We start from the raw sequence: 27,564 nt of genomic DNA, 5'->3' as shown, positions 1-27,564 counted from the left end.
CTCGTCCCCCATACTTCCGGATAGGAGAAAAGGTGGTAGTGGAGGAAAGGATGATGCATTTCTTTGCGTATTGAGACACACCCTCTCCGTTCTCCACATCCCATCTCATGGGCAGCAACGCCCACACTCCTGTCTGTCAACCTCACCCTCCCCTCCTCCTTGAGCACCCACCTCTAGCTGTCCTCAGCTTGGCCCAATCGAATGATGCAATACATTAATCACTGCATTTGCATAAGACCTTTCTGCACTGAGGAAGCTACAGAAAGACTCAAACTAAAAAATTCATTCAATAAAATTATTAAAAAATGATTTAAAAAATATATAAAAACAACAAGCTGTTGAGAGATAAATGCATAATAGATGAACAAGTATGCAAAATTCCTCAAAGTGAGCTCCGTAAAAATATAATTCTTATGTCAGTTGTAAATGGCAAGCAAAATGAAACAATTTCACTCATTTATCCCTGGACATCCACGTTCAAATTCAGATACATGGCATTTCTGACAATGTTTCTGACGCTCATATCTTTCATTGAACACATAACTACTTATATTAAGTACTTTTACTTTATATTGAAAAGACTGATAGACAGAATTTGTATGGCACTGATATGTATTATAATTGCATCCTCTTTTGCTTTATACTTAAGGGAATTGGATTTGAGATCAAAAGACAAATATGAGATAAAAGTATATATATTTTTTATGTCATGGTATTTACATGCACATACTGTACTATGTTTTACCATTTTACAGACACAGCTATTTTTGTGTTGAGTCTTCCCAGCTGCGCAACAGTCAGGTAACAGATGATTGACAGGTGTTAACTGTTGCCCAGCAGTTTCCTTTTACATAGATTGTCGAGACATAAAAGTGTAGCCTTCATTTTAGACTGCATTTCACCACATGAACGACACCATCATAAAGACCAGAGGACTAGTATGGCTGAAAACCAATTAATATGTAAGCTGAGAGCAGAAAATAATTCATTAAGAAGGATATCACAGAAACTGGGTATATCAAGTGCCACAGTCTTGAAAAAGGAAAAAACCGCAAGTGGACTCAGAAATAAGCACCGCACAGGTCGATCCAGGAAGACAACTGCAGTTGTTGATGGACAAATCCTCAGATCTCTGAAGACAAACCCTAAAACAACATTCAGTGACATCAGCAGTAGTCTCCAGAGGGCTGGAGTGAAAATAAGCCTTTGAGAGCTTCAATATACAAACCTCTCATCAACAGCAAGAAATGAAAGATCAGATTAAAATTCGGCAAAAAAGAAAAATGCACAGATGAGCCAGATGAGTTCTGGAATGTTTTATGTACAGGTGAGACCAAAATAAACCTTTACCAAAGTATGTATACAGGCACTTGCACACACATGTCCTTCTCAGCCAGAATCTCAATGCCTCAAGTTCAAAATCTGTTAGCGTCAAGATATGGACCCTTTCCCCAACCCCCGTTTGCCAGGGGTCAGTGAACCCACTTCCATGTCTATTATTTGACGACAGCACAGGACTGAAAGCAAAGCCGGCCAAACATTGATCCACCTGCCAGTCACACATCAGAACAGGCCTGCAGTGGCCGAGCCTCCCCTGGGATTGCAGGCAGGCATATAGGTGTCAGCCAGGTCTGTGACAGCTCACGGTCACACTGCGTAAATTAACATTGCACTCTGCCAAGTTTATTCCATGTAAACCCAATGCCATTACTGTGGCTTCTCCACTTGAATTTGTATTCACCATCTACCATGGCAATCTCCTGCAATTTGTGTATTCTCAGCTTTTGTCAACTGATACCAGTCAGAAGAAAGGATTCTTTTGAAATTACCATCAAATTCATGAGGGAAGTAATTGTGTACAGCATCTCAGCAATGGATGCTGGATGATAAATACGCAGCTTTATCTGCCGTAAATCAGACAGGTCTGGGTTCACAAACTCTTGCAGAGAAGGATGAAGATAAAGGGCCTTTGATCGCACACTGATGGTATCTATCACTGGAGCTGCATCGCTATGACTCTATGGGTAAGATGTCTGGAATCTCAGATGTTGATACAGTAGATGAAAATCGGTCTTGGTCACACACGCGCCCCCTGTTCTCAAAACAACTCTAATGTCTTAATTTACCACAATAACAAGTGGATAATTTAGTTTTTAATAAGAAAGGGAATGTGGAGGGTTAATATACTGTATATCACCTTGAATAAACAAAATGAATAAACATTTTGCAAACAGATAGATCATGGAGAAACTACATAAACAATGCACTGTAGTGGTGATGGGATGGAGGCCCTGACAGCTCAACATGATTTGGCATTCTCCTGTAGGCTCAGTATCTGACTCACCTGGCTTTCATCGATCATCACTCTCCTCCAAGACTGCTAAGATGTCTTCATAAATCATGAGCCATTGACCAATGCGGTATTTATCCTTTCTCATTTATCAAGCTCAAAATAAGCAATTTGCATTTGCCATCTATGAGAGCACTCATAGAACTCAGATCTCCTACCCCCTACCCCTCCCATGCTCATTCTTTCAGTAATCCTCCAAACTGGGGTGGATGGTGACACTTGGCCACCCTCATGGTGTTCTTGCAAGCACCATGAGACCCGTCAACAAAGTGACTCTTATGCAGCCGGGGATTCACGTAGGGGGCTGGGGGAGCGGTGCAATAACTCATCTCCCAAGTGAATGGAGGGTGGGCTTCACTGCGCGCAGGAGAAATCTCTACGCTTTGGAGACATTCTATAAATATGACAGATTGGTGCAGCTTGAAATCTATTCACATGGTTCCGGATAGAACTGATGCTGCGGGTGTCATTCTTCCACAGTAAAGCGTACAAAGGAAAAAAAAAAAACCCTTTAAACCCAAGCGTGCATTAGAGGAAAGGGCAAGGGGTTTGAAACCGTTTTAAATTGCTGTGACCTCCTATTTGGCCACTCAATGCATTTTAATAGAGAGTGGGAGAAGAACCTGCCCTAAGGGCAGCTGTGAGTGAGGGCTACATGTACCCCTCCATCTCACAGCAGCAGAGCCTGGAGACTCACCTCATCACATTAACACAGCGCACAGCACCAGGAGAAAAGAGTGGGAGAAGGATGGAGAGAGAAAGGGAGGAAAGAGCAAGGGACAGGGGTGGGAGACTGGAAACTGGAAAAAGGAAATAATCAGACAGGGAGAGGTGGAGAGGGATGGAGAAAGGGAACAAACTGAATGAGTGAAGATTGAGAGAGATGGATTAGTGATGGAGATTGACAGAAGGCACAGAAAGTGAAGAATAAGATTGGGGTGAGGGAAATTAAACAGGGAGTGAGGCAAAGACTGGTGGAAGATGAAAAAGGAACAGAGGATGGAGTGAAGGAGTGAGAGACGGATGGATGGGAAGTGTGAGGGGAAAAGATAGAGAGCAGTTAAAAAGAGGGAGACGGGGATCTGCTGCCCCCTGCTGGACAGTGTCCTTTAAGTAAGTCTACAGGAGATGTGTCTGTGCTGATAGTCACAGGTCTGCTGCCCAGCATGGTCCCTATAGGAGATGTGTCTGTGCTGATAGTCACAGGTCTGAGAGCCATGGACAGGGTCTCCAGCCCTGCCCCCACCCAAAAGGCTCAGTTGTCAGTCACTCAAATAGGCTTCTTTCTATGCTTTTTTTTATTTTCTGGGCTGTTCTTTATTTACATCTATATCTGAAATATGCATTTCCTTGGTTATTTGAAAGTAATCTGAAATAAATTAAATATGTTTATGTTATAAAATGTGCTGTATTAATGGCAAAATCTTGTCATCTCCGCTCACATTTACGGTTATGTGTCCACCCCAAATATGTCACAGTCGTGCAATTTGAGTGTTGTTAAGGCAAAGGACTTGACCATTTAAGAGTCCAAATCGTAAAAATGGCAGTGGTATCGTAAAAATAATTTTCCAACCAGTTTCTTTTGTATCATTTTGTAGAAAATCATGAATATAAATGATTGAAAATCATAAATGCATAAAGCTTATTTGGGACTGGAAAAAGGGGCCTCCAGCCCCCTCTACTGGACACCATTCCACTGTGCACTTTAACAGACTCTGAAAGTCATTTGAGCCAAAAACAAAGGTACCTCTTTTAACACCCGACATTAGTTGAAATGTATATCGCTTCCAAAAATGTAAAAACATTGAAGTAATTCTGCAGCTGAAGAATTAGACTTAAAAATTCCTTTGATCACAGGTGAATAAAAAACAAATACTCAGAATAAAGAAAAACACAAGCGTATTTGAAAATAGTGCATCACGGGCATGAGTGTTTTTCTGCATTCTCACAGCTGAAGACATTGCTGTCATGTGTGTACAGTTTCAAGATTTGATGTAATCAAGGCAAGGAGGGAGAGCTCAGCCTAAGAAATTATATTTCATCATGACCCCTTCCCAGGAGTGCCTACTGTACTGCACCTCCAACATTAATGCAACCCCTGAAAACCACAAGAGTCCATCAGCAAGATTTACCAATTTATCACTTTTGGTAAACAGTATTACACATGTATCAAAAGAGTATATTTGCATATCATATAAGAAAATTAATTTAATGAAACATTGTTGCCTGCATTATGCAAATTGGAGTCAGGATTAAATGCATTTCAAATGTGGCGTGTCCCAATGCCTGGTGAAATGGTAAGTGTGAGCTCTAGTGGTGAAGAAAACAAGACACTTTAAAGAAATAAGATAATGCAGACTAAAAATCATGAACACATGAGAAGGATTGTTATGTGCAATAATTAAATAATCATGAGAAAATTGTCACTGTTAAACAAAGAAACTGACATTCATCAAATTGTGGTCAAACACAAGAAAATTAATAGAAATTACATCAGAAGGATGCTCTGTGATCAATCCCAACAGCTGAATCTAGGTTATTCTATACAGCAAAATTATACAGAAACAAATATGGCTTTGAAATGAATCACAAGGGCCCACCCGCTCTTCTTCTAAACTGTCATTTGAACAGCATTTGATTCAAGAATATGCCATTCCTTCCAGTAGAATTCCCCAGACAGAATGGAAAAAGACCTCCCTCCATCTTGTGGTTTGCCGTTTTTAGAAGTGTGTAGCACTTGGAAATATGACAATGTAATAAAAGCTACCCTGCCATCAAAATAAACATAAATTAACATAAATACAAATAATAAAAAAAAAGATAAATACAAAAATTCACAGGCCAGATTCAATGCGCGTCACCAGAACATTCATTGGTACTTAGTGTCAGACCGACGCAGAAGTAAGCTCATAAAAATATGACAAATGCAAGAAGTTGCAATGATATTGCTATTTTTGGTCAAAGATTCTCACTGAGAGAATTCCCTTCCCTTATTTCTGTCGATCAGTTTTCATTTTGCCCTTTTTCAGTTGTGTCAGGTCTTCACAGTGTGACTTTCTAAAAGTTCCTTCCTTTTCAACATTCGTCATTTTGGTTCACATTCGATGGTTTGTTCCAGTGGAGGGGGGCAGGGTTTATCTGTGAAAGTGGTACAGTCCCCTGTGGTTTCCCCCGCTCAGAGCAGCTCAGAGCAGCTCTGCCTCTTCCTCCTCAGCATCGTCCTCAGAGCCAGAGGGGCCCTGCCGCACCTCCTCATACCACTTATTGGTCAGCGTCTTCATCTGGATACGGCCGTGCAGCAGGTCCTGAAATGCACGGAGAGATGAACGTGAGGCAGTTTCACGTTCCACAAGGCGAGAGAAACACAAACTGCTTACATTATAGCACTCGTGAGGTCCGAATTCTGACTAACTGCTTACTTACTAATTGTTCCGAACCGATCGGACTGGTTCACGGTCTCCCGATTGTCTTTTGACATGTCAAAAAGGTTTGGGCACTATCAGTTTGAATTTGTCAGGTGTGAGAGGTCATGCAAGCAGATTCTGTGTTTTCCGGTTGACCAATCAGGAGGCGGTTCCATGTGTGACCGTTTTGTGTTCCGGTCGGGATCCTGCATAGTCTATGCTATCAGTCGATTGGTTGTCACAATCTGACCTCGCAAAGTGCGAGAGGCCACCCGAGCTCCCGAGGTCGTGACCCCTGAGAAAACCGAATAATGTACGCCCGCGCTAAGCACCTTCACTGCTGTACTGGGATGTTACTGCCATACAAGGCTTGAAAGTGTTCTCACTTCTTCACTGTACAGAGACAGACCTTTGCTGAGGGTGTGCACACGATGGCACAGTCTAGATAGAGGGTGGGGGAGCATTGGAAGGGTGCAGGGGACAGGGACGTGGATACTGGGAAGGCAGTGGGTGGTGGGTCCTCACCTCCTGAGTGAGTCGCCGGGTGAAGAAAGGGTTGAGGTACTTGGCGTCCAGCCACATGAAGCCCTTCAGGTCCTGACGCTGGTAGATCTGCGCCTCGTACTCCTCTTCCGTCAGCTCAGACAGGTGCTCAGACTCAATGGTGTTGCCCTGCGGGGAGTATTCAGTCATTTAGTCATTTAGCAGATGCTCTAATCCAGAAGGATGTGCAAGGTGCATACACAGACATTAGCCAGGGAGCAGTGATGATACAAGGTTATTAGTATCACAACCAATAGCAAGTGTCATTATGTAAACCTTCAGCAAAATGTCAAGTGCCATAGTAGGTAGTAGATTTGGGGCTATAGTGCCATAAGTAGCGTAATGGATTTGAGGGTATAGTGTTTAACATAGCATAACATATGTCCAGGGGTATTCACCCCTCAGTTTATGATATTTAAGAGCCAGAGTTAGTTGAACCAAGATGCAGTTGGGACAGGTGGGATGGATAGTGACTCTGTTGTCCTGAGAGTTCTGGAGGCCATATTATGGAAAAGAGGTTGCGGAGGTGAAGAACAGCAAATTTGCACCTGACAGCATAAGGAAGCATCAGGCAGTATAAGGCAGCATAAGGCAAGAAAATAGGATTTTATACAGTTATTTATGGACTGATATTTAAAAACGTATGTATGAGTATGGAGAAGCGCACGCACCATTTTCTCAGTCTTGCTGAGGTTAATGTCCTTCTTGTTTCTGCGACGCGATTGGCTCTCTGCGATGTCCATCAGGCGGATCAGGGGCATGGTGCCCCCGCCCATCAGCAGGATAGTGAAGAGGACGATGACGATGGTGGTCGTGCCGATTAGCTGCCGCTTCTCCACAGGCTCTAGGCCCAGATGCAGGCTCAGGGCATAAGGGATGGCTCCTCGGAGACCTGGGTGAGGGCAAGACAAGAGCTTCCCTACACATTCTCCACACCTATTTTTTCACTTTTTCATTGGCTCCTTATACATGTGATGGACCCACTTATAGTATACCAGCCAATAATGTAGGAGAGTTCCTCATCTATTTTCACATTCAGCCTGCTCTGAACTCATGTGCAGCTAGGGGGCAGTAAGTGCTTCTGACTGGAAACTTTGTTACCTTATTCCGTGGTCACTGCACTGGGTGTGCAATTCACAAATCCTGAGAAGCTCCACCCATTCCTACATCTTTATTACTCATATTATACATGCATTTATTTAATGCATGCTAAAACAGGTCAATCGCAGTGGGGAATTTCCATTCAAATGTGTAATATTTGAACTATATATATACTAATATTTGAATTAGGATATTTTTAACTGGATTATGTCATATATAGTTTGTAATTTAATTTGTCATTTTGTTATGCATACAATTGAAATGAAGCAAATTATGTTGCATTTTATTTTCAGAATCCAGTGAAATACTATTGATGGTGATGGTGCAGCAGCTCGTCTGGTCTTCAACCTTCCCAAATACTCACACGTCACCCCCCTGCTTACTTCCCTCCACTGGCTGCCTGTCATGGCTCGCATCAAATTCAAAACATTGGTGCTAGCCTTCCAAGCAGTTAAAGGGTCTTCCCCAGCTTATCTGCAAAAAATCATCAGACCCTACACCCCTGCCAGACCTCTTCGTTCAGCCTCCACAGGCCGCTTGGCACCTCCCCCTCTCAGAACCTCCACCTCACGCTCACGACTACTGTCTGTTCTGGCTCCACGGTGGTGGAACGAACTCCCCGTTGAGGTCAGAACTATAGAATCTCTCCCCACCTTCAAGCGCAAGCTGAAGACGCACCTCTTCAAGCAGCACCTCTCCCCATCCCTCCCTACCTCCCTGTGAACCTTAATTGTTGTCTCTGTGACTTGCTTTGTGTATCGGTATTTTTAGTTGGCTAGGTAAGCAGTGTTTGGATAGTTAACTTTGGTCACTTTTGCTCTGTTTGTTTGTTTGTTCAAAAAAAAAAAAAAAAAAAAAAAAAAAAAAAATGGCCCTTGTCCTTATCTTTGTTGTACAGGTAGCAGTTGAAATTGTACTTACCTCTAGGGTCTTTCAGTGAACTTATCCCTGGTTATGGGTATGCACTTTGTTGTACGTCGCTCTGGATAAGAGCGTCTGCCAAATGCCAATAATGTAATGTAATGTAATGTAATGTGATGACCATATTGCTAACTGGCCTTTAAAAAAGCAAAAACTAAAATAGCTCAGCAAAATAATGAAAAATGTATTTATAACACATGAAGCTACCTTTAAATTCCATCTCGTTAGTTACTATAATGTATACTCAGGTACAACATGGTACCTTTAACAAGGTGCTCAAAACATTGCTTTGGGATTTTGATCAATGCTGACTCAATAGCATCACAAAGTTTCAGCAGATTTCTCAGCCACATATCTCTTCCCCATCTGTGTATGCTTCATTTTGAGGTGCAGCTACATGATTCCTGTTTGCAGGAGCAAGCGATTTGCATTTATGATCAGGTACCTAATAAAGTGACCACTTTAAGAAGGCTCAGTTTGAACAGCAGCTGAGATGGTGTTCAAGTCATTCTCATTTCATGGCTTACCATTTCTAAAGTTTCAAGCCCCTTTTCAATACCACAGTCAGTACGTCAGCGTGCAGCAGAAACTGAGATGGCTTCCATTACTCATATAGAACCAGTACTATTCCCTGGAATTCACACATTTACAGCCTTGTTTATGAAAGTGCCATGTTCTTACCACTGAACCACATAATGAACATCATCTTGGGTGTGATCTTGTGATCACGGAAGAAGTTGAGCAGGAAGGAGAGGGGGAAAATGTTGACTGCCCGACCCACCAGCACGAGGACCTGCAGAGAGAGTGAGCAGAGCTCCGAGTGACTCACACAGTACAGCCTGTCTTGAGTCTGCACTATGTTCGGTCAGCTGTGACTGCAGTCAGTCTGCTGGGACAGCACTGGTTCTGTCCCCCTGGGGATGAGGTGCTCCCAAACAAATATTCACTGGGTTCTGACTGCATAAGCACCTCAGGCTACACAGGTGCTATCAGGCTAGCTGCCATTAGGGATAGACTACAGATTACAGCCTGTAGCTCCAGGCTCATAGATGGGCATGTTCATTCAGATGCAATTCTCCCAGTGCAGAAGTGGCTGGCATGGCAGTGGTGTGAGAGCATAATTATAATAAACTCCACCATAATAATATGGTAAAGAATTATGTGAGGAAAGGTTGTTAGAGACTGGCATCTATAGTGTTTTTTACAGGAGGTACATTTCATTATAAAATGTGGGTACAGGTATTACAACTGCCAGTATATAACTTCACAGTCCTGTAAGACTATATTTAAAATGTAGGACTAGGAGAATTTAAAATATGGGGGCATGTTTGTCTACACATATAGACAGCATCATTGTGCATCTTGTCCCTTTTATTTCAGGCTGTGGAATATTTATGAACTCTATTTTTGCACCTTGCATTTATGCACTATTCCAAAGAGGCTTGATGCTGCTCTATTTGAATTTACATTTTCTGTGCAAGATGTTTTTTTGATAAGTTACTTGATGTTATTTCACTATCAAATGATCTTGCGTGCCACACCACTAATGTCTGCTCGCTAGCTAGCTACCACACTTTAACAGCTGCCATGTTAAATCTAACCATTTCCTTGATATAAAGGTGATAGATTTTTGCTGATTAGCTAGACTGACGCATTTTAGTTTTTATATATTTGTTCCCAGTTATTAAGAGACCATCTCTTTACCAGCAAAGCAAAGCAAAGTAAGTGCATGCACTAAATGATGAAGTGGAAAGTGTTGTGGTCATTCTGAAAGCCCCTTACTATGCACCAGATGACAAAGGACAGCTCAAACTTATGGGGGAAGCTGAAGATGGACAGGCCCAGGAAGGCGAACACGCAGGTCTCTGCGGAGTGAAAGGAGAGCAGAAGTCACCCACAGTACATGAGCCTAGTGCGACGCTCTCAACACACAGCCCAAGCTCAAACAAACAAGCTCCAGAGCATGAGAACAGAAAGCCAAAGTTCTACAGTGGCCTCTGAGATCATTTCACTTACATTCATCCATGACCACAGCAGTCACATCAGAGAAATGCTCTACAGCCGCCAAAGGGCAGAACAGCAATGAGAACAGTCTAAATGTGGTAAAGCAGGCGGAGTACACACACACTTATGTTTTTAATACTGTTCACAGAACATCTGCAGTTTCAGTTCTGTCATTGGCTAAGGAGTGGCTGTAAAATCTAATAAAGGGAGCCTTATGACACATCATTTCATCTGAAATTTCAGCGGAGAATATTTCAGCAACAATTCTGATCATTAAAGTAGACAGTAAGTAAAGAGATTAGTTACAGAAAACAAGTGGGAGAGTGAAAGAGATTAGATTTAGGTGTAATGAAAAGCGATAAAGGAATCCACAATTGTAGCAAATAATCAAAATGCACTAATTCAACATTTCAAGCTATTATTCCCCCTTTTAAAAATACACCAGAAACATCAGGAATGACATAATGTAAGGCAACCAATAAGAAATAAAATATTGAAGTTTAATCAACATTTAACCACCATGTCAAAAAGCAAACTTTTCACAACTACTGTAGCCTATGCTCTACACTAATCCTTTCCCTGAAAGACCAGTTAACCCAGTTAACCCAGTTAACCGTCAGCCCTGTTTCTGTACTAATTAATCAAAGAAATTGCCTTCAGCATTAATAGAGCCAGGAAAAGCTTGGGCTGCAATGTCCCTGGGTTGCCAGCTCTTGTCCAAAGGTGGCTTAATAAGTACCCTTCATGTAGACCTGTTCTCATGACTTAACCCCAGTTAATCTCTCAATTGTGCATTTGCTTACAGTTCTCAGAACAGCCCCACAGGGGAACATGAATCTAAAGAGCCACTCCACCCCCCATGTGAGAACAGGGGTCTGGAAGAGTCGGAGTCATTACAGCTGGAAAAGCGAGAAGTATAGGATGGGGGTTCTCCCCAGAGGCCATCATTCTTCCTACAGAATAACTGCTCAGGTGATTAAAAAATGGAGGAAGAGACAGAAAAACGAAATACAGTATGAATATGCAGCAACCAAAGGAGGAGGGGGAAAGCATTAGAGACACAGAAGGAAAGGAGAGGAGAATGAAGAGAGAGGCAGAGAGGCTGGAGCACTGACCGCACATGAAGGCCACGGTGCGCAAGGTCTGCTGCATGAGGATCTGAGTGACTGGGGACAGGTTGTGGTGGGTGTAGTGTGACATCACGATCCCAGAAAACAGGATGGCCATGATGCCTAAAGACATACAGTCAGACAGAGAATATAAAACCAGAGAAAATACCAGTTATTACATTCGAAAATACCACTCCACCTAAACTCTACCTAACTATTAAGGCTGGAGCCTAAAACTTTGCAGAAAGTGGGCAAGAGTCCAGCAAACTGTACTTATCAAGTTTGGCACGTATTCACCTGGTGCAGGGATTCGAAATGGGCCAATAAAAACATCAGACTAACGGTTAGTTCAATCAGGCAGTAAACGCAGAACCTTCACAGCACCATATACACACAGCTGACCTGAATGGTCAGAGCTCTGCGTTTGGCCTGCCTGTATGCAGGAGACGACACAGTCTAGTTTCTGCTAGAGGCAAACGGTGATCCGGAGGATGGTGCTTCATTGGGAGGTGAAGTGAAGCGACTCACCAGATAATTTGATGCCCTCAGCCAGACCGTACGGGAGGTAGGCAAATATTATCATCATCCCGAATTCCAGGGAAGGCGTCTTCCTCAGGTCAAAGTGTTTGAGGCTCTGAGGAGACTTAAGGAGCTTGGTAACTCTTTATTCTCTAAACCTTGCACTTTCAAGGATCCTGTAGCATGTTATTTCTACTATTACAGCTACACTTTCTGTAATATGCATTTTTTTACACCCACATTACTGTGACCTCTAACATGTTATTTATCACATCACAGAGCCCTTCCTCATACTAGTGCCCTGTAGTTCATTATTCATTACTCCTTATAGTTTCTGGTCACAATTCTTCACCTGAAGGTTAGACACATTAGAGGAAGCGATATTAAGCAGTCTGTGCTGAAACAACACATCCAGTGACACTCTTATGTGAGGATACAATGGCAGAGATGAGGCCAGTGAGCGTGCCCAGTGCGGCAGAGCCGAAGAACATCTTCAGGAAGTACCCAAGGGCCTGCAGAAAGGTCTCCCAGCCCGTTACCGTGGAGTTCCCTGCGTGCGCGAAGCCCTCCGCCGTGCTGTCCAAAAACAGCACACACACTCCGTCACAAGGTCAACAGAGGGCATTATAGCTTTAATACTGATCGAGATTTACTCTACTTTATACAATACTGCATATTCTCACAGGCCAATTATTTTACACATTATTATTTTAATGATAATAATAATAATAATAATAATAATAATAATAATAATAATAATAATAATAAAATTACATAATGAAGATAAAGACACACTAAGGATTTGTTTCAAGCTGTTTTTGCGATAGGGGGATTTATGGAAATTGAAAGCGAGCTCTTCTTTGGGGCAATACGGCTGTGCACCATTCACAGCCAGCTCCTTTGTGGATGAATTATTCATGAGCTTTCCCGCACACGTGCAGCTGGAGTGAACATTAGTGCTGCTGCGTCAGTCACCTCAGCTGCGAGTCACACCCTCAGTACAGTGGAGGTCACCTGGAGGCCAGTATCTCTCACCCCACTGAACGGGTGTCTGAAAGTAACTAACGCATCCACCTGCCTCTAACAGCTAGTAACATATGCCTTTATGAAAGCCTGCAATAAAATGTCTAAAACAGTACATCTGCTTATACATTACACTGACATGTACACATAACGTGGGTACCTTGTATAAATACCAAATACCACAAATTTGGCACGATGCAAAACGATACACCTCTAAATTGATTCCTTTGAGTGTTGGAAGTGTAAAGTTTCGCATTTAATCAATTATATTTAGTCATGCAGACAGAAATCAACCAATGTTGACCTCCACACTGACTCACACCTCAGCAGTTAACTTGGTTTCCGCATGAGTGGTTCAGTACACAAGTTCCACCTCTGTAGGCTTTCCACATAAGGTGCTCACTAGCCTTTAATGTCAATAAAACGTCTGAAAGCATCCCAACATAACCACCTTTGGTCAAATTAAAAAGAACATTAACCAGGAAACAAAGAAAAGCACAGAAAAAGTGAAGGGCCCTGCGGCCAGTGAGCGTCGTGAGGGTGGTGCGTTTAAGAAGACCACTTCCTCAATAAGTCAGCTTCTTCAGCACGTTAACACTTAACACTTAACACTCATTCATTTCTGGAAGGAGTGTGAGATAGTTCAAGCGAAAAGACTACTGTGGTGTTGAGAAATGGGTCATTCTTTTTAGAGGAAAGGAAAAAAAATACAAACACAGCCTCATTTCTGGAACAAGAAAGCGTAGGCCACAGATGTGTTTTCTACATTTGGGTCTCCAGCCCTGCACTTTGGCACAGTGCAGACTGGCAGAAGAGGATCATGGGAGAGGCAACCTACTTAGTGAGCACGATGGAAACGGCGTCGTTGAGAATGCTCTCCCCGAACACCAGCATGTTAAGAACGGGATCGATGTTGAGTGCGTTGAAGATGGCGATGGTGGCGACAGGGTCAACAGCTGAGATGAGGGAGCCAAAGGCAAAACTGTGGGAAAGAAGGCTGCAGTGAGGAAAACCACCTGCACACATCACAACTGGGTCAAATCATTATTCAAAATACCTTAACCGTTTACATACCAGGAAAATTCCTATGAATTTTCTTTCATTTTCATTCTATATTTCAGGTAGTGACTTATTTACAGGAATACACTCTAATTTTGCATCTGCGTTTTACAAATTTGACAAGCTTCTTTAGAGTTAATGCCTTTCAAATACATTTGACCCAGGAGTGATACGTATACACAAAAATAAGAATTATTGACCATCTGGCATATAGACAGTCATTCATTTCATCTTGACAACATACTACATGGACCGGGTTTACATTGGGGTGAAACTGGTTTACACCAATGGTCAAACCTATGATAAATCTTGTGATTCAAAACCAAGCTAACTTTTCTTCCCAGGTCCTCTAGAGGGAGATAGCCTATGGTGAGACTAATTCACAGATAGAAAACCTTATATAGAGGCAATTTCTCCAATAGTGGCTTTGAGGTTGGGTACAGAGGACAACATTCACACCAAGGTCACAGTCATCTGCCCCAATTTCTGCAGGTGGAGCCTCCCTCCTTCTGTGACATGACCAATAATGTAGCTGGAAAGCCAAGCAATATCAACCATAACGGTTTGGTGACTCTATGGACCTTTTGTGTCATTCCCTTCAAAAGGAATATATAACATACAAGACAGTGACTGCTGATGCCCTTTGCCATTGAGAACTTACGTACAAACCCACATTGTTAATAAACCATAAGGAATAGCATGCAGGACCCTGTGGCCAGTGAGCTTATTGAAGGTGGTGCGTTTAAGAAGACCAGTTCCTGAACAAGTCCGCTTCTTCAGCACATTAACACTTATTTCACATTCAGTTGTGGAAGGAGCGTGAGATGGTTGAAGTGAAAAGAAAGACATTTTTAGAGGAAAGGAAAAAAAGACAAACATTGTTAAAATGACATTCCTACCTGTCGGTCATAGACATCTTGTAAATGACATCTGCCTGCAAGAAAAACGGACACAAATGGGTTGAGTTATTACTTACTCAAGAGTGTACAACTCCACACTTTCACACACTAGACACTGCTTGTCTATTGAAAAACACAAAACCGAATGGCAATACTTCACCTGTCCAAGGAAATAGATGCCTCCTCCAACAATGAAAGCAGAGATGGCTGTACCAATCACAGCAAAAAGGGTGATGGATCCTATATTTTGGAAAAAGTTACCCTGTGAAAGGGGGGGAAAGCATTACTCTTCCTCCTGCTGCATGAGAAAAAATATTTTTCAATGAAGTACTGTTTTATAAAGATTTGTTTTAAATGCATTCAATTAAAAAGTAAATAAACTCCATTCCCAGTACCGTTATGTGACCTCGACTGCTGCCAGTCATTACATTATTGTCATGTGGGATATGTTGTTTTTTTTCCCTTACATTACATTAATGGCATTTGGCAGAGGCTCTTATCCAGAGCGATGTACAGTTGATTAGACTAAGCAGGAGACAATCCGCCCACGGAGCAATGCAGATGCAGCCTTGCTCAAGGGCCCAACAGCTGTGTGGACGTTATTGTGGCTACACCGGGGATCGAACCCCGTCATTGAGCTTAACCACTAGGCTAAAGGCTGCCCATGTACCGCCCATGCACATCACCACGTCTAGATGAGCAGTCTCACATCTCACCTTGTGCAGGGAATACCCAGACTCAAAGATGATGGGCGGAAGCAGAAGGAGGAAGAACATGTTGGGCCGAAACATTTCCTCTTCCTGCCAGACACACAAACATCCGAATGAGCATAGCCACAAACCAGAAACACCTTCACTGACTTATGAAAAAAGAACAAAAACAAATGCATGCAGCTGACCTATGACTCTGCCGTTACAGACTGATATTACATTACATTATTGGCATTTGCAAATATGGCTGTGACTGGGGAGGTGAATCTATTTTAAACATAAACAAAGTTTCTTATCAGAGGTCCTTCCAGAGCAGTAAACCCAGAAAGGAGAGAGCAGCGGGGGGCCTGGCTCCTATCTCACAGGGCTCACTGCCTCACTGCTATCAGAGCACATCCCAGAATGCCCTCCATTTAGAGTGCTCCCAGGCTGGGAGGAGGCAGCAGGTTTTAAACGCCAGGAGGCCAGAGCCCACCTGCCCCATCCCGATCCACTCATCATCTCATCCCGAAATCACTGGCCACTGGATAGTGACATTGCCAAAGCCCAGTAAAGGGCAATCAAAAGCCTAGAATGAAGACAAGATACTGATCGCTCTCTAATACTGAAGTGACAGAACACACCTAACTAATCAGAAATACCTGTGAAGCCATTTGTCCAACATTATGGAGCCCAAAACGTATACAACAGTCTAATAAAAGCTGAACATCTGCACTTTAACCACATTCAAATTATTTGATTACAAATCTAAAATAGTGGAGTAGATCCAAAAAGAAAAACGATGTCTTTGTTCCAAGACATATGGAGCTCACTGTACATGACTTTTGTTACTATGTTACTATTTGTTACCATGCATGTGCATAAACATAAAATACCTACAACAGCACACTTGGCAACACAAACACATACGGGACAATAGTGAAAGGGGCCTGTCACTCAAGCAACTTTGATATGGAAGGCTTCTTTCAGCCATAAAGCTGAAGGGGAGCAGCATTGTGATTCAAATTATGAGTACCACAGCACGACACTAACATCACCCTGGGATTCACACTCCTCATTCTCTCTGATGATTCAATGGACATTCCAGTGGGGATAAACTACACTTCTATTGTGGCTATTTGTCAATTTCATTCATCATTTCATTAAACAATTAAATTGATCAATGTCACTAATAAATACTACTGTCCAGTTAGCAGTAATGTCATTGTTATGTTGATTTTCCAGTGCATGTACTTCCGTAATAAAAAAGGCATCAATAATTCAGAACCCTGATACTATCTATGAGCAAAAAAACAAAACAAAACGTAGTAGTAATATTCACGTTCACAATACACGTAAAAATGTGGCAGACACACCAAACTGGACAAATGGTACATGTGAAGTACCTGGGCAAAAAATAATAATAATTGCAGTTACTAAGAGTGAGTTTAGCTTCTCTGGCAACTAGTGGCACACTATATTACTGAGAGTGAAAAAAAAAAGGTCTTTAGGAGCCTTTCTAGTTTTTACAGCTGTTATTCTTTCCATGAAATCAACCTATGTATGCTGGGTGGTTGACAGACATGTGAAGAATGTAGCTCAATTTTTTCAAATTGAGAAGGCCATACTATTTATACTACAATTTTAACAACTAGCAGTCACTGAACCCAGAAGCACTTCCTGAAGCTACAGCAAACAAAAGACACTATTAAGACGTAGTACACAGACCAGGAAACAACACACAATTCATACACAGCAGTGAATGACACATCCTGGAACTCTGCAACCGAGACAGATCCCTGCCCCTGTGGTCCCCCAGGACCACTTTATTTCTACAGTTCTAAAGAAGAGAATCAGACAGACAGTGAATAGAAACCTATTAGCTACTGAAGATGAATGAATGGTGAACTGGGTGATAGCTCAATATGAAGTCAGTTCAACTTTCCCTTTACGGTACGATCAAAACTGAACTTTTGTGTGTGTGTGTGTGTGTGTGTGTGTGTGTCAGCGTAAACAGCGTAGTGCAAAGCCAAAAGTAGAACACAACTTCTGGGTACAGATAGAAGGAAAGAAACAATAGCGATGGTAAGCTTTAGCACTTTTACAAAAATTAAAGCTGCCCAATATGCCAGAAATACCAATGCATTTGGAACCTTGGTCTCATCGAGTATGATAAAATTATATAAATCTGAATAATGCATAGTCAGGCCTAAAACATAAAAGCTGCTGAACTTAACACAGCAGTGAGGTGTGGGTGATGTAACAAAGGGCCTGGGCTGCAGTCAAAGTGAAGCGCCCTGATAACCCACAGTACCTTTCAGGGGGATGTTTGAAATGAACTGCTTCAGTCAATATTCAGCTGTGTCCGTGGATAACATGCAAATCCGTCCTGACCAAGGGCTCCTGCCGAACAAATAACTGATAAAAGGACATTCAAAGCCGCTTCAGACAAACGCCATACAGTTCCACCATCTTGTGTATGTCAGTGTTCTATTTTTGACACAGTCCCTTCTCAGACAAAGAATCATGAAGTCAACGAACTAAAAGCTCAGTTGCAGGCTCAAAGCCTCGCACAATTCCCCCTCTGTTCGGCATGGCTACCCAAGCGAACGCCGAGCATCTCTGAGACATTCAGTGCATAACGTGCAGTAGAACACACAGACACCCGGCACTGTGGAGCCGCTTCAACTTCGACCCTTATTTTCGGCTTCAAAGAGAGTCCAATAAGGGGGTCTGTGAAAGTGCGCAGCATATGACAGTAAACACAGGAGCCGTGAGGCCGGGAAGGGGCTCCCCTGCTTCACTCCCTGCAGCTGCTTGAAGGGACAGCGTGCCGATGAGCCCTCGTGCAGCTCCTGTTACTGGGCCTGGTGACTCAGCGCCCAGAACAATACTCACTTCTGTGCACAGCTCAGAGATACGCTGCTTCACCCGTTCGCTTCCTGGAAAGAATGTTAATTAAAGCCAGTGGACGAGGACAGGGAACCACCAGGGAGAGGCAGAGAAAGAGAGGCAGAGCGGCGCAAAGGGGAGAGCGCAAAACACGGCACAGTCTTTCTCTGGGAAGAAGACGTACGGAAAAAGACTGGGCTTCATACTGCCGTAGGAGTTTCCATGACAGACCACACTGTGGGAAAAGGCTACGATTCTGTCAGGGATTGATAACTTATAGGGATGACAGTTCTCATTCTTACTGCATACCAACCCCGATCAAGCGTCGACAAACAAATCTGGCAAGCACTCCAGCTACAGGAAACGGTTCACAGGCCGCTGCTTCACTTGCCCTAGGCGGCAGCTGTTAGCGTTGGCCGGTGAGCGTCTGTCATGAAGAGGGTCACTGCGGTGCGTCTGAAATGGATCACCACTGCACAAATGGCCACCGTGCCATGAGAGGCGAGCAGTCTCTGCATGACGGCGAGAATCCGCAAGACTCCCCATTAAGAGCTCAGGGAAGGCAATCGCAGCCAGCCCTCGGCAGATGCACAGCCTTTGTAAAGGCAGCTGTCCTTTTCTTTGGCAGCATTGTGCAAAGGAAGAGGCAGAAAATTAACAGTAATTGATGTAGTTAAAGGAAAACCCCTACCTTCCAATTGGCCAGTTCCTGGAACTCTATGATCTTTATGAAAGCACCCATTATAATACCTGTAACACATGAACAGAAGCAAAAATTACTTTAACATTTTAGTCAACCGTTTTATTATTAATGACACATACTTTATGCTTTTAAAAGTGATAGGGACCATCTACATGGCATTTAGTGGGAAGACAATAGCAATCAGCTTTAGCCACTTCCTTGCATGCTTAAACAAGACGTTCTTATTTCAATCCCTGAAATCACGAGAGGAAGCACTCAATACTGTCCATTCACTCTGAGGCGTCACTGTAAAAAGCAGATTGCAGTAAAGCAGTCATCAGCTATTTTCTTAATGAGATGCTTAATAAGACAGACCTCAATTGATGACTGACTGCACTGCAAGATGATTGACATCATTTTAATGGCCCCAGGACTAATGGGGGAGGGTGTGTGTGTGTGTGTGTGTGTGGGGGGGGGGGGGGGTCTGGACACAAACAAGCCGGCAGATACAGTACACTACACAAATTAACAACAAAAAGCAGCAGCCAATTTTTGTGAGATAAAACCCAGGGTAAATTGATCCATTTTCTCAGGGTTCATTTTTAAGCATTTTAGACACAAAGAGGGCAGGTCCAAGATTTTAGTTTTGTTTATTAAGCATTTCTGTTAGAAAATATGATTTTCTAGCCCTTTCTAATATACCTATATTGCACTCATTTTATATTTTTTGTTTTTGAAAATACATTGCAGATGCATTGATATTCAAGTGTGTATAATACTGTAGTACAACTTTACATGTGACATCAGTGACCCCCACTCCTCACAGATATGATTTCAACCCAGTGGAGGTGGGAGGGGTGGGGGCTCAAATTTCACCACTCTGAAAAAGGGAGTTAATTACATGAAGCCGATCAACAAAGCAGGCACTGAGGAAGCAGAACTGCTCAAAAGAACAGAGAGAGAAGGAAAGAAACATTCCTATGTTCTGGAATAACAAACTTCTGTTATCCTCATGCATCTGGAAACAGGAAGCCCATGTTAGATGCTCCATAAAACGTAAAGGTTTGTGTATAGTAATAAGACGTGTATAAATAATACTATTTGCATTCTGAAAGGTCATTATATTGAAATTTCCTTTTCTAGTTAAACTTAGTTAAAAAAATGTTTGGGTTGACGAGCGACCCAAGCTTGGCGCACTCAACCACATAAAGTTGAAAAAGCACTTCCTGCATGTAGCAGTTTCTGCACTTACCCAAAGAGACAACTGCAACACTCTCTGGCAGGAAATGCAGCTTAAACTTTATAAGCAGGTGCACCAATATGATGCAAATACCTGGGGAAAGACAGAAACAGCCATGTGAATATGTGCTGACTTTCAATGCTACAGAAGCCAGCTACTTTTATTCCAAAGCCATTCTCATACCTGCTTTTCAATCATCCCTCAGCATGATGTCAGTACAGCCCTTTTTAAATTCCACAAATGTTCCACAATTATCACATTAAACCCCTCCAGGCATGCACACTCATAAGTCAATTTCCATTGCCAATGACTGACAGCAATGTTCACATTCTTTCACAGGTTCATTGAGATGCTTAGAACCACAGACATGCGTCATCTAACACATCTTTACACTAGGATATCTGACATCTAGCATAGTATTGTGCTATGATGTCATTTTTAGGTGGCTGCTGCAAGGCCTACGGTACAGCATTCCTTCGAAGTGATCTGCCGCAGAATGTTCTGCATAGACAGTGCTTTCTCCCAAAAAGCTTGTCAACTTTGCTTTGCTAACTGTGTACATTGTAGGTTAACTGAACTACAATCTGGCATCAAGCCCTTGAGGTTTCCCGTTTCCTTTAAAAATGCAACCAAAAAAATGAACCAAAACAAATACAGTCAGATTAAATCCACATCAAAGCCAAACAGGCATGCCTTCTGCATGCCATCTGCAACAGAGCAGTAATTTAAGCAGTAAGGTACAACACATCAGCAAGGACAACATTCACACCTCATCAGCCATTTCCTCTAGCTTATGTTTCTTTACGTCATCAGCAGTCTGTGGTACATACAGTGCTCCAGGCTACATGGTTTTAAATTACACTACCATTAAGTGCATGTACATGCTTGCTGAAAAATGCTTGTCATTTAGGGTTATCCAGTTATTTGAGTTTCTGTCCAAGTTTCAATCCTGTGGGTCACATGCTTCAGAAAAAGTAGGCAAATCATTAGACCAAAAACCTGTTGCCACGATGTGCCTGCCCTGCTTGTTGTGCCACTCTATCGATGTCACCATTAGTGGACAGGAGACATGTAAACAAGGTAGAACAAAAAACACCAGCTTGCCAATGCAAGTCAAATAAATGTTAAATAAAGCCTTCAAGGGACCATGTCAAAGGTTGAGGCAAAGCCAGCAGATGAACACAGGCATCCCCAAAAGCAAACAGACTCAACAGCTGTGAGGCCACTGAGAAATGGACATTGCCTAACTCGGTGACGTCTAAAATAGAATGCAAATTGAAACTAATTAGTGCAAACATATATAGGAAAGCCTGCAGATGCCTTTCATTTCAAGACAAATTAAACTGGAAGCATTATAAATATAATTAACACCACAAGATATATAACCTAAACTGTACATTGAGCAGCATGGTAAAAAAACAAAAAAAACACTGCTCCCAGTCTGGGGTTAATCTCATTTGATCCAAGAGCTAACAGTACAGATGCTCTTATACCGTTATCTTATGGAAGGATGGTAGAGAAAACATTGTGATGATGGGTTCAGCCCAATTTGAAAACGACACAATTATAGTATGGAGTGAATAGAATTTGTTCATAACTTTTAATATGCCAAAAAATATATTTTGTTATTGTTATTGATTGCTATCCATCAAATATATTACAGCATGATACAGGTCTGTATAAAATACCTGAATTATATCAGTCAATCCCATAGTTTGGCTCAGGTCTTAGTTGATTAAGGTAAGCAAGATGGAGTCTTGAAAACTTTATTAAGAAATTAATTTTCTTGTTTTTTCTGGTAGCTGATATACACACATTCTTATTATTCTCATTGAATGATAAGAAGCTATCCACAAAATGACTGATGACCATGTTTGTTTCATTGCTCAGTATCAGTTGTTTAAGCAAAATAAACGACTGCAAGACTACATTTTAATTTTGGTCAATCTCAGAGAAGAGTATGTTTATGAAGTCACAAGCAATCACTAAGCATGATAGGAGTAATTTTATCTGAATGGGATTGTACAGGGCATGAGCAGTATCCACCTCAGTGAACAGCTGAACTGTCTATCCCTGAAAACCTCATTATGTATCAAAAGGAACACAGAGCTCTCATTCAACAACATCAGCCCCGAGTCAAAATACATAATTATTTCAGAAATTAAAAAACATTATGAACATGCTCTGAATCTACACACATGTGATCCACATAAGATTGAACTATAACTTTCACAAATTTCACATTTCCCTTACTGACCATACTAGACTCAACATTGTTCCCCATACCACTGCAGTACAGCTTGGGAGCATGGTCGTTCAACCTTGCTCCCTCTAGGGAGGCACTTTTCCATCTACCTGTGTTCCACTGCATTGTGGCCCCAAAGGGGTTGACTGTTGGAAAGTGTTTCAATTGGAGAGTGGAAGGGGCTTCACTGACCCATGGCCATGACTCACCAATGACCAGTAGGCTGAAGAAGATGGTCATCCCACTGGACTGCTCCTCCTCCTGAGCTTTGACCCCTGTCTGCACTGGCAGGATGGGCTTGGGTGGTGCAGGGGTAGTTGCCTTGGCAACAGCTGTGGTGTGGAGAGACTCATTGCTGGGACTTTCTGTACCATTAAGCCTGCTGTATTGAAAGAAGAGCCAGAGGACAGTATCCAGCATTTAAAAAAGAGGGCCTCTCATGTGCATTGGCTCACTTCTGACTCTGCTACTTGGATATTGACAATGCGATTGGAAATATCGGTTATCATCCTGAACAGTCTGTTTCTTAGCACAGATCTGCACGAATAACCAATGGCAAAACACATTTGTTTATAAAATAATAAGACAGCCCTCATCTCATTATGTACTTGTCAGTCAAATGAAAACTAGTCCAGAAAACTGCCCAGCGAAACGTGCTAAGACAACACTTGTAACTAAAGAAACAAAACGCAGGTCAAGATCCTCTCAAATGATAACACTGGCGTTTTTCAGGATTAGAAATAACTGCATTCGTAACTGATCCAAATGCGAATTTCCATGCAAGTAACTCCTGCCCAGTGGATCACAAATCAGTATAACTCACTGGTCGGTAACTGATATGCATTATACGCATACGTGTCGTAGTTACAAGCAAGCTAGCACACTCATTATGGTTCCTCTTACCTAGTTGACTCTGGCTGTCCATCAACAAAGCGCTGGTTGGAAGAAGGTTCTTTGTCGTCTTTTTGTGGTATTTGTTTAGCTTCGCCGATATTAGTAAGTTCTTGTCCCCCATTCCCTCCGTCGTCATCCCTTGAATGTAAACCAGAATTTTGGCTCAAAACTTGCTCTGACAAATATGACGATGGATACAAAAGCAATAGTGTTAGGTATATAAATACTTGGTATTTTAAATGTTCCATCCTTAGAAAGGTCACTTTAAATGTTACAACTGCGGTAAATTGTAACATTAAGATTTCACTTCATTCCATATGCCCTAATGTTTTGGACTACATCACAGCTATACTTCCTGGTTGACGCGTGCTTCACAGTGAAGGGAATTGTAGTCTCCAATGAGCGATGGCCATTTGGTATGTCTTTATTCTTCAAATATCTGGCATATTTGACTTTTTACATTGAATGTAGTGGCAATATCTTGCGTTAACAATGTGTAAGCATGCGTAGTATCATCGCGCTGTCGTTTGAGCTCTGACACTAGTAACTAGTTTTACTACAGTTCCCAAAACAGGTAGTCAACCTATCGGCGAGTCAGCAAGATGCGATATTCCCTGGGATTTGTAGTTTCAGGTCTCCCTGTATGCGTTCAGTTAATCGGAAGAGCATTTGAAAACTGTACAAGTGCTTTTTGAACATATTGGATATTTTCTGTTCGAGGATAGTTAAATTTCAATATCACGCTAAGACAATTTAGAAAATAAAAATCACAAAACCAAACTGTAAACAATCTCATGCTTATCTCAAACAGCATGAAAAGCTAATCTCAGATAATCGAAGGCATCTTTTGAAATAACGCTACAACCCTGTTCCGCAAATGAAGGTTCTCAAGGGCGGGGCAGGGCTGGTCCACCTTCCCTTTACCTAGGAGTCAGCTGTCAAGACGGTCTGGCGGATCAGTAGCACTAATTGTTCAGTTAATCACCTGACAGGAAATAAAACCAGGGCTGGATTTGGATTTTTCTTTGTGTGTGCAAAATTGTTAATTTAGTGTAATCAGTTCAGATAGAGGTGATCCTTAAATCATGACAAACTTCGATATCAGTAATATAGCAACAAAATAATAATGGCCAGAGGAGAGATCTCTGAGCAATTCCCATACTACATTTAAAATGTTTTTAAATTTTGGTGCCTTTGATAACCACATATTGTTCCATAATGTAAACAAAATGAAACTTCTACTAAAACATGTGGATGTGGTATGATCTGTGATGATTTTTTTATTAATATATAAATAAACCAGTTTGTTATTAACCTTACAAAAGTCATATGTTGTCCAACAGGCATAATGTTGTATTAGCATTTTATTTATAAAGCCAAAGCAAGACAAATATAGGTGCTCTGTTTTTTTAAAGTAGTCTGTAACAACATTTACCAGTACCTTAGAGCAGAGGTTCCCAACCCTCATCCCACAGAAGCCATGTATTTGCTGGTTTTTAGGTCTATAATTGCTATTTGAATAATGTCTATTATATTTGTATATGCTTGTACACTGATTGAATTAGTAAGGTGTGTCATACTTGAAAAAACAAAACAAAACAAAAAACACATTACATAGTATCTATAGTAGTCCCGGTGTGGCTCTTTAATCCTTCATCCTTTCAAAGAAGAAGTTTAATTTGAAACTTTATGAGAATGTGCAATTTAACACTGGCAGATACAACATTTTTCAAAAGCTTTCAAGAGTTCAATTAAGTAGATCATAGATCAGTGGTCTGAAAATCAATCAAAACCTCAACAGAACCTGACTAATTCAACACACGAGGGCAATAAATAAACAAACAAACAAACAAAACAAATTAATTAAAAAAAAAATATATATATATATATTCATTCAACCTACATATCCAACAATGGAGGGGAATACTCCTTGGTTGCCTGGGCTACAAATTATTATAACTGTACATTGCTGGGCTTACCCACTTCCTGGGAATAAAAGATCACTTCCAAGGGAGTTTTCGCAGGGACAGTGACAGTGTCTCTAAACTAGCCAGCAGCCCATCAGGTTTCACATTCATATGCAAGGAAATATCTCCCTAGAGTTCACACAAGGCTAAAAGCTTTCTTTAGTTCACTCAATTTTCTTTCTCTAAAGATGTAAAATATTCATCTGGAGACCATAGAGCTTCCTTGTGTGTCTCTGACCTAAAACAATTGCTGAACACACTGTATTGTTACTTACAGAGCTGCATTTTGGCAGATAAAATTATATGTGGTTTTCTCAATTGCTTGTGATCATTGTTGGTGTCTGAGTGGATCAACAGAACTAGGATTTAGCTGTCTTTCTGGCAATAAGAGAAAGCCAAAACATCTCACACATAAGTACACCCCTCTAACTGCACCGGCATCTGCTGGGAAGACAGGTATTCGGATAGACAAGATTAGGTTCCCATACAATCTGTCAAAGATATCCGCATACCGTGGACATACTGCAGGGGATTCCATATGCTAACAGATGACAACCCTTCCCCCTTCTCTCCAGCATGCCTTTCAGCTCCATTCCTCTTGTACTCCACTTTCCTCCCTAGATACCCCACCCCCACCTCAGCAGAAATATCTAAAATGCTCTATTTAAAACCTACAGTACAATGACAGATTTGATTCATGTAAACTCACTGTGTTCCGAACGTAACACAGGGAAGCGGCCACTTCCACCAGAAGTTAACGTCCATACAGTGGTCGTTTTTCTCCTGAGGAATGTGGTTTTGTGGATTATGATTACTTATTGTCTATCTCAGACACTAAAAAACTTTGATTGATGTGAACTGGACCAATAATTATTGAGAAAATTACAAATAACTGCACAAAGTCCCTGTGCTTGGAAGACCGTGTTAGCTCACGATGGTTCAAACACTGCCGTATAAGCCTGCCTAGTCTCTCATTAGCAACAACTTCTCCACCACAATGTCACAATGGATCACCATTACCATGTGACTGTATGCTGAAATGGACATGTGACTCATGCCAAGACTCATACCACCTGGAAAAAGGAATTAGACTTTACACACACATAAAAAAATAAAAAAAACGAAGCTGATTTTTTATTCATTCGTCATGAAAGTTCAAAACATAGTGAGCTAATTTGGTGTTCGGAATGCGATGACATGACATTGTATAACACAAACACAAGCAAACATATTAATGTATATGAGCATGCACATATTTGTGCTCACCTACAGTATGTACAGTGTGGCCCATAAGTATTTGGATAGTGACATCATTTTGCATCACAGTTTTGGCTCTGTAAATTACTCCAGCACATTGAATTTGAAATTAAACAATTATATGGTTAAAGTGCACTCTGTCCGCTTTAATCTGGGGCTATTTACATCCACATCAGGGATGTAAATTTTGAGGGAGGCTATGTATGCTTTGCCCTGGTAGTAAATCTCAATTGTGTTATAACCGATATATACACAAGCCATGGTGTGAAAAATTCTGCATACTGTATACGGTGCAAGCACACCAAGAGACCAAGAAAGGAGAGAAAATCAAAGCAATCCTCACTGGAGCCTTTTCAGAAGCTACTGGAAGTGCTAAAGAGCAGCAGTGAGGATGAGCTGGTGTGTGGAGGTGTAGGGTTGAGTAGAAGGTAACTGACAGCCCATTTCCACTGATAAGTGGAGCAGGCAGGCTGACCTAAAGGGTTGGATAAGGCTAAATCCCAACATAATGACACAGTGAGCAGTCTTTGGAAGCCTCACTTGTGACGCATCTTGTATGACTGTGTGTGGGTCAAGGTCTTCAGGCTATCTTCTCCATAGCTTCATAATGGTGTGGACTCTCTTGTCTGCACAGATAAGGGCAGAATGGAATTCAGGGTTACACTATGTACAAACCTACATTATAAAGGCATGCCAATAAAAAAATAAAAAGTAAACGCAGAACATATATGCACATAGACCTATATCAACAAAATATATGTATGTA

General features: G+C 41.7%; 1 protein-coding gene across 3 annotated transcripts; it reads right to left on the bottom strand.

Moving 5' to 3' along the window:
* Positions 1 to 4,464: 4,464 nt before the first annotated feature.
* On the bottom strand, positions 4,465 to 27,389 carry slc9a8 (solute carrier family 9 member 8). 3 transcript variants are annotated; one of them, XM_061256906.1, is made up of 17 exons: positions 27,339 to 27,389; positions 23,584 to 23,712; positions 22,890 to 23,012; positions 20,448 to 20,528; positions 19,205 to 19,263; positions 15,649 to 15,732; positions 15,093 to 15,194; positions 14,933 to 14,967; positions 13,813 to 13,956; positions 12,389 to 12,527; positions 11,961 to 12,066; positions 11,439 to 11,555; positions 10,102 to 10,184; positions 9,001 to 9,112; positions 6,969 to 7,189; positions 6,280 to 6,426; positions 4,465 to 5,655 (listed from the first exon to the last, which is right to left on the bottom strand). In XM_061256906.1, exons 2-17 carry the CDS (start codon positions 23,708 to 23,710, stop codon positions 5,536 to 5,538), a joined length of 1,800 nt encoding a protein of 599 aa, XP_061112890.1. In that variant the 5' UTR covers positions 23,711 to 23,712; positions 27,339 to 27,389; the 3' UTR covers positions 4,465 to 5,535. The 3 variants fall into 3 exon arrangements, with proteins under 3 accessions (XP_061112890.1, XP_061112889.1, XP_061112887.1); XM_061256905.1 differs by having other exon boundaries at positions 22,890 to 23,062; positions 27,339 to 27,386; XM_061256903.1 differs by lacking the exon at positions 27,339 to 27,389 and having other exon boundaries at positions 22,890 to 23,062; positions 23,584 to 23,953.
* Positions 27,390 to 27,564: the final 175 nt, after the last annotated feature.

Source organism: Conger conger, chromosome 10, assembly GCF_963514075.1.
Source record: "Conger conger chromosome 10, fConCon1.1, whole genome shotgun sequence".
Lineage (NCBI taxonomy): Eukaryota > Metazoa > Chordata > Actinopteri > Anguilliformes > Congridae > Conger > Conger conger.
Note: the sequence above shows the minus strand (reverse complement) of the source record. Positions and strands in the feature narration are given on the sequence as shown.

Excerpts from the sequence above, each read along its gene's own strand:
- slc9a8 (XM_061256903.1), bottom strand. The coding sequence starts at position 23,870 with ATGTTACAATTTACCGCAGTTGTAACATTTAAAGTGACCTTTCTAAGG. Across the intron at positions 10,185-11,438 it reads CACCGTGGCCTTCATGTGCG|AGACCTGCGTGTTCGCCTTC; the intron begins GTCAGTGCTCCA and ends TTCACTCCGCAG. Across the intron at positions 9,113-10,101 it reads CCTTTGTCATCTGGTGCATA|GTCCTCGTGCTGGTGGGTCG; the intron begins GTAAGGGGCTTT and ends CTCTCTCTGCAG.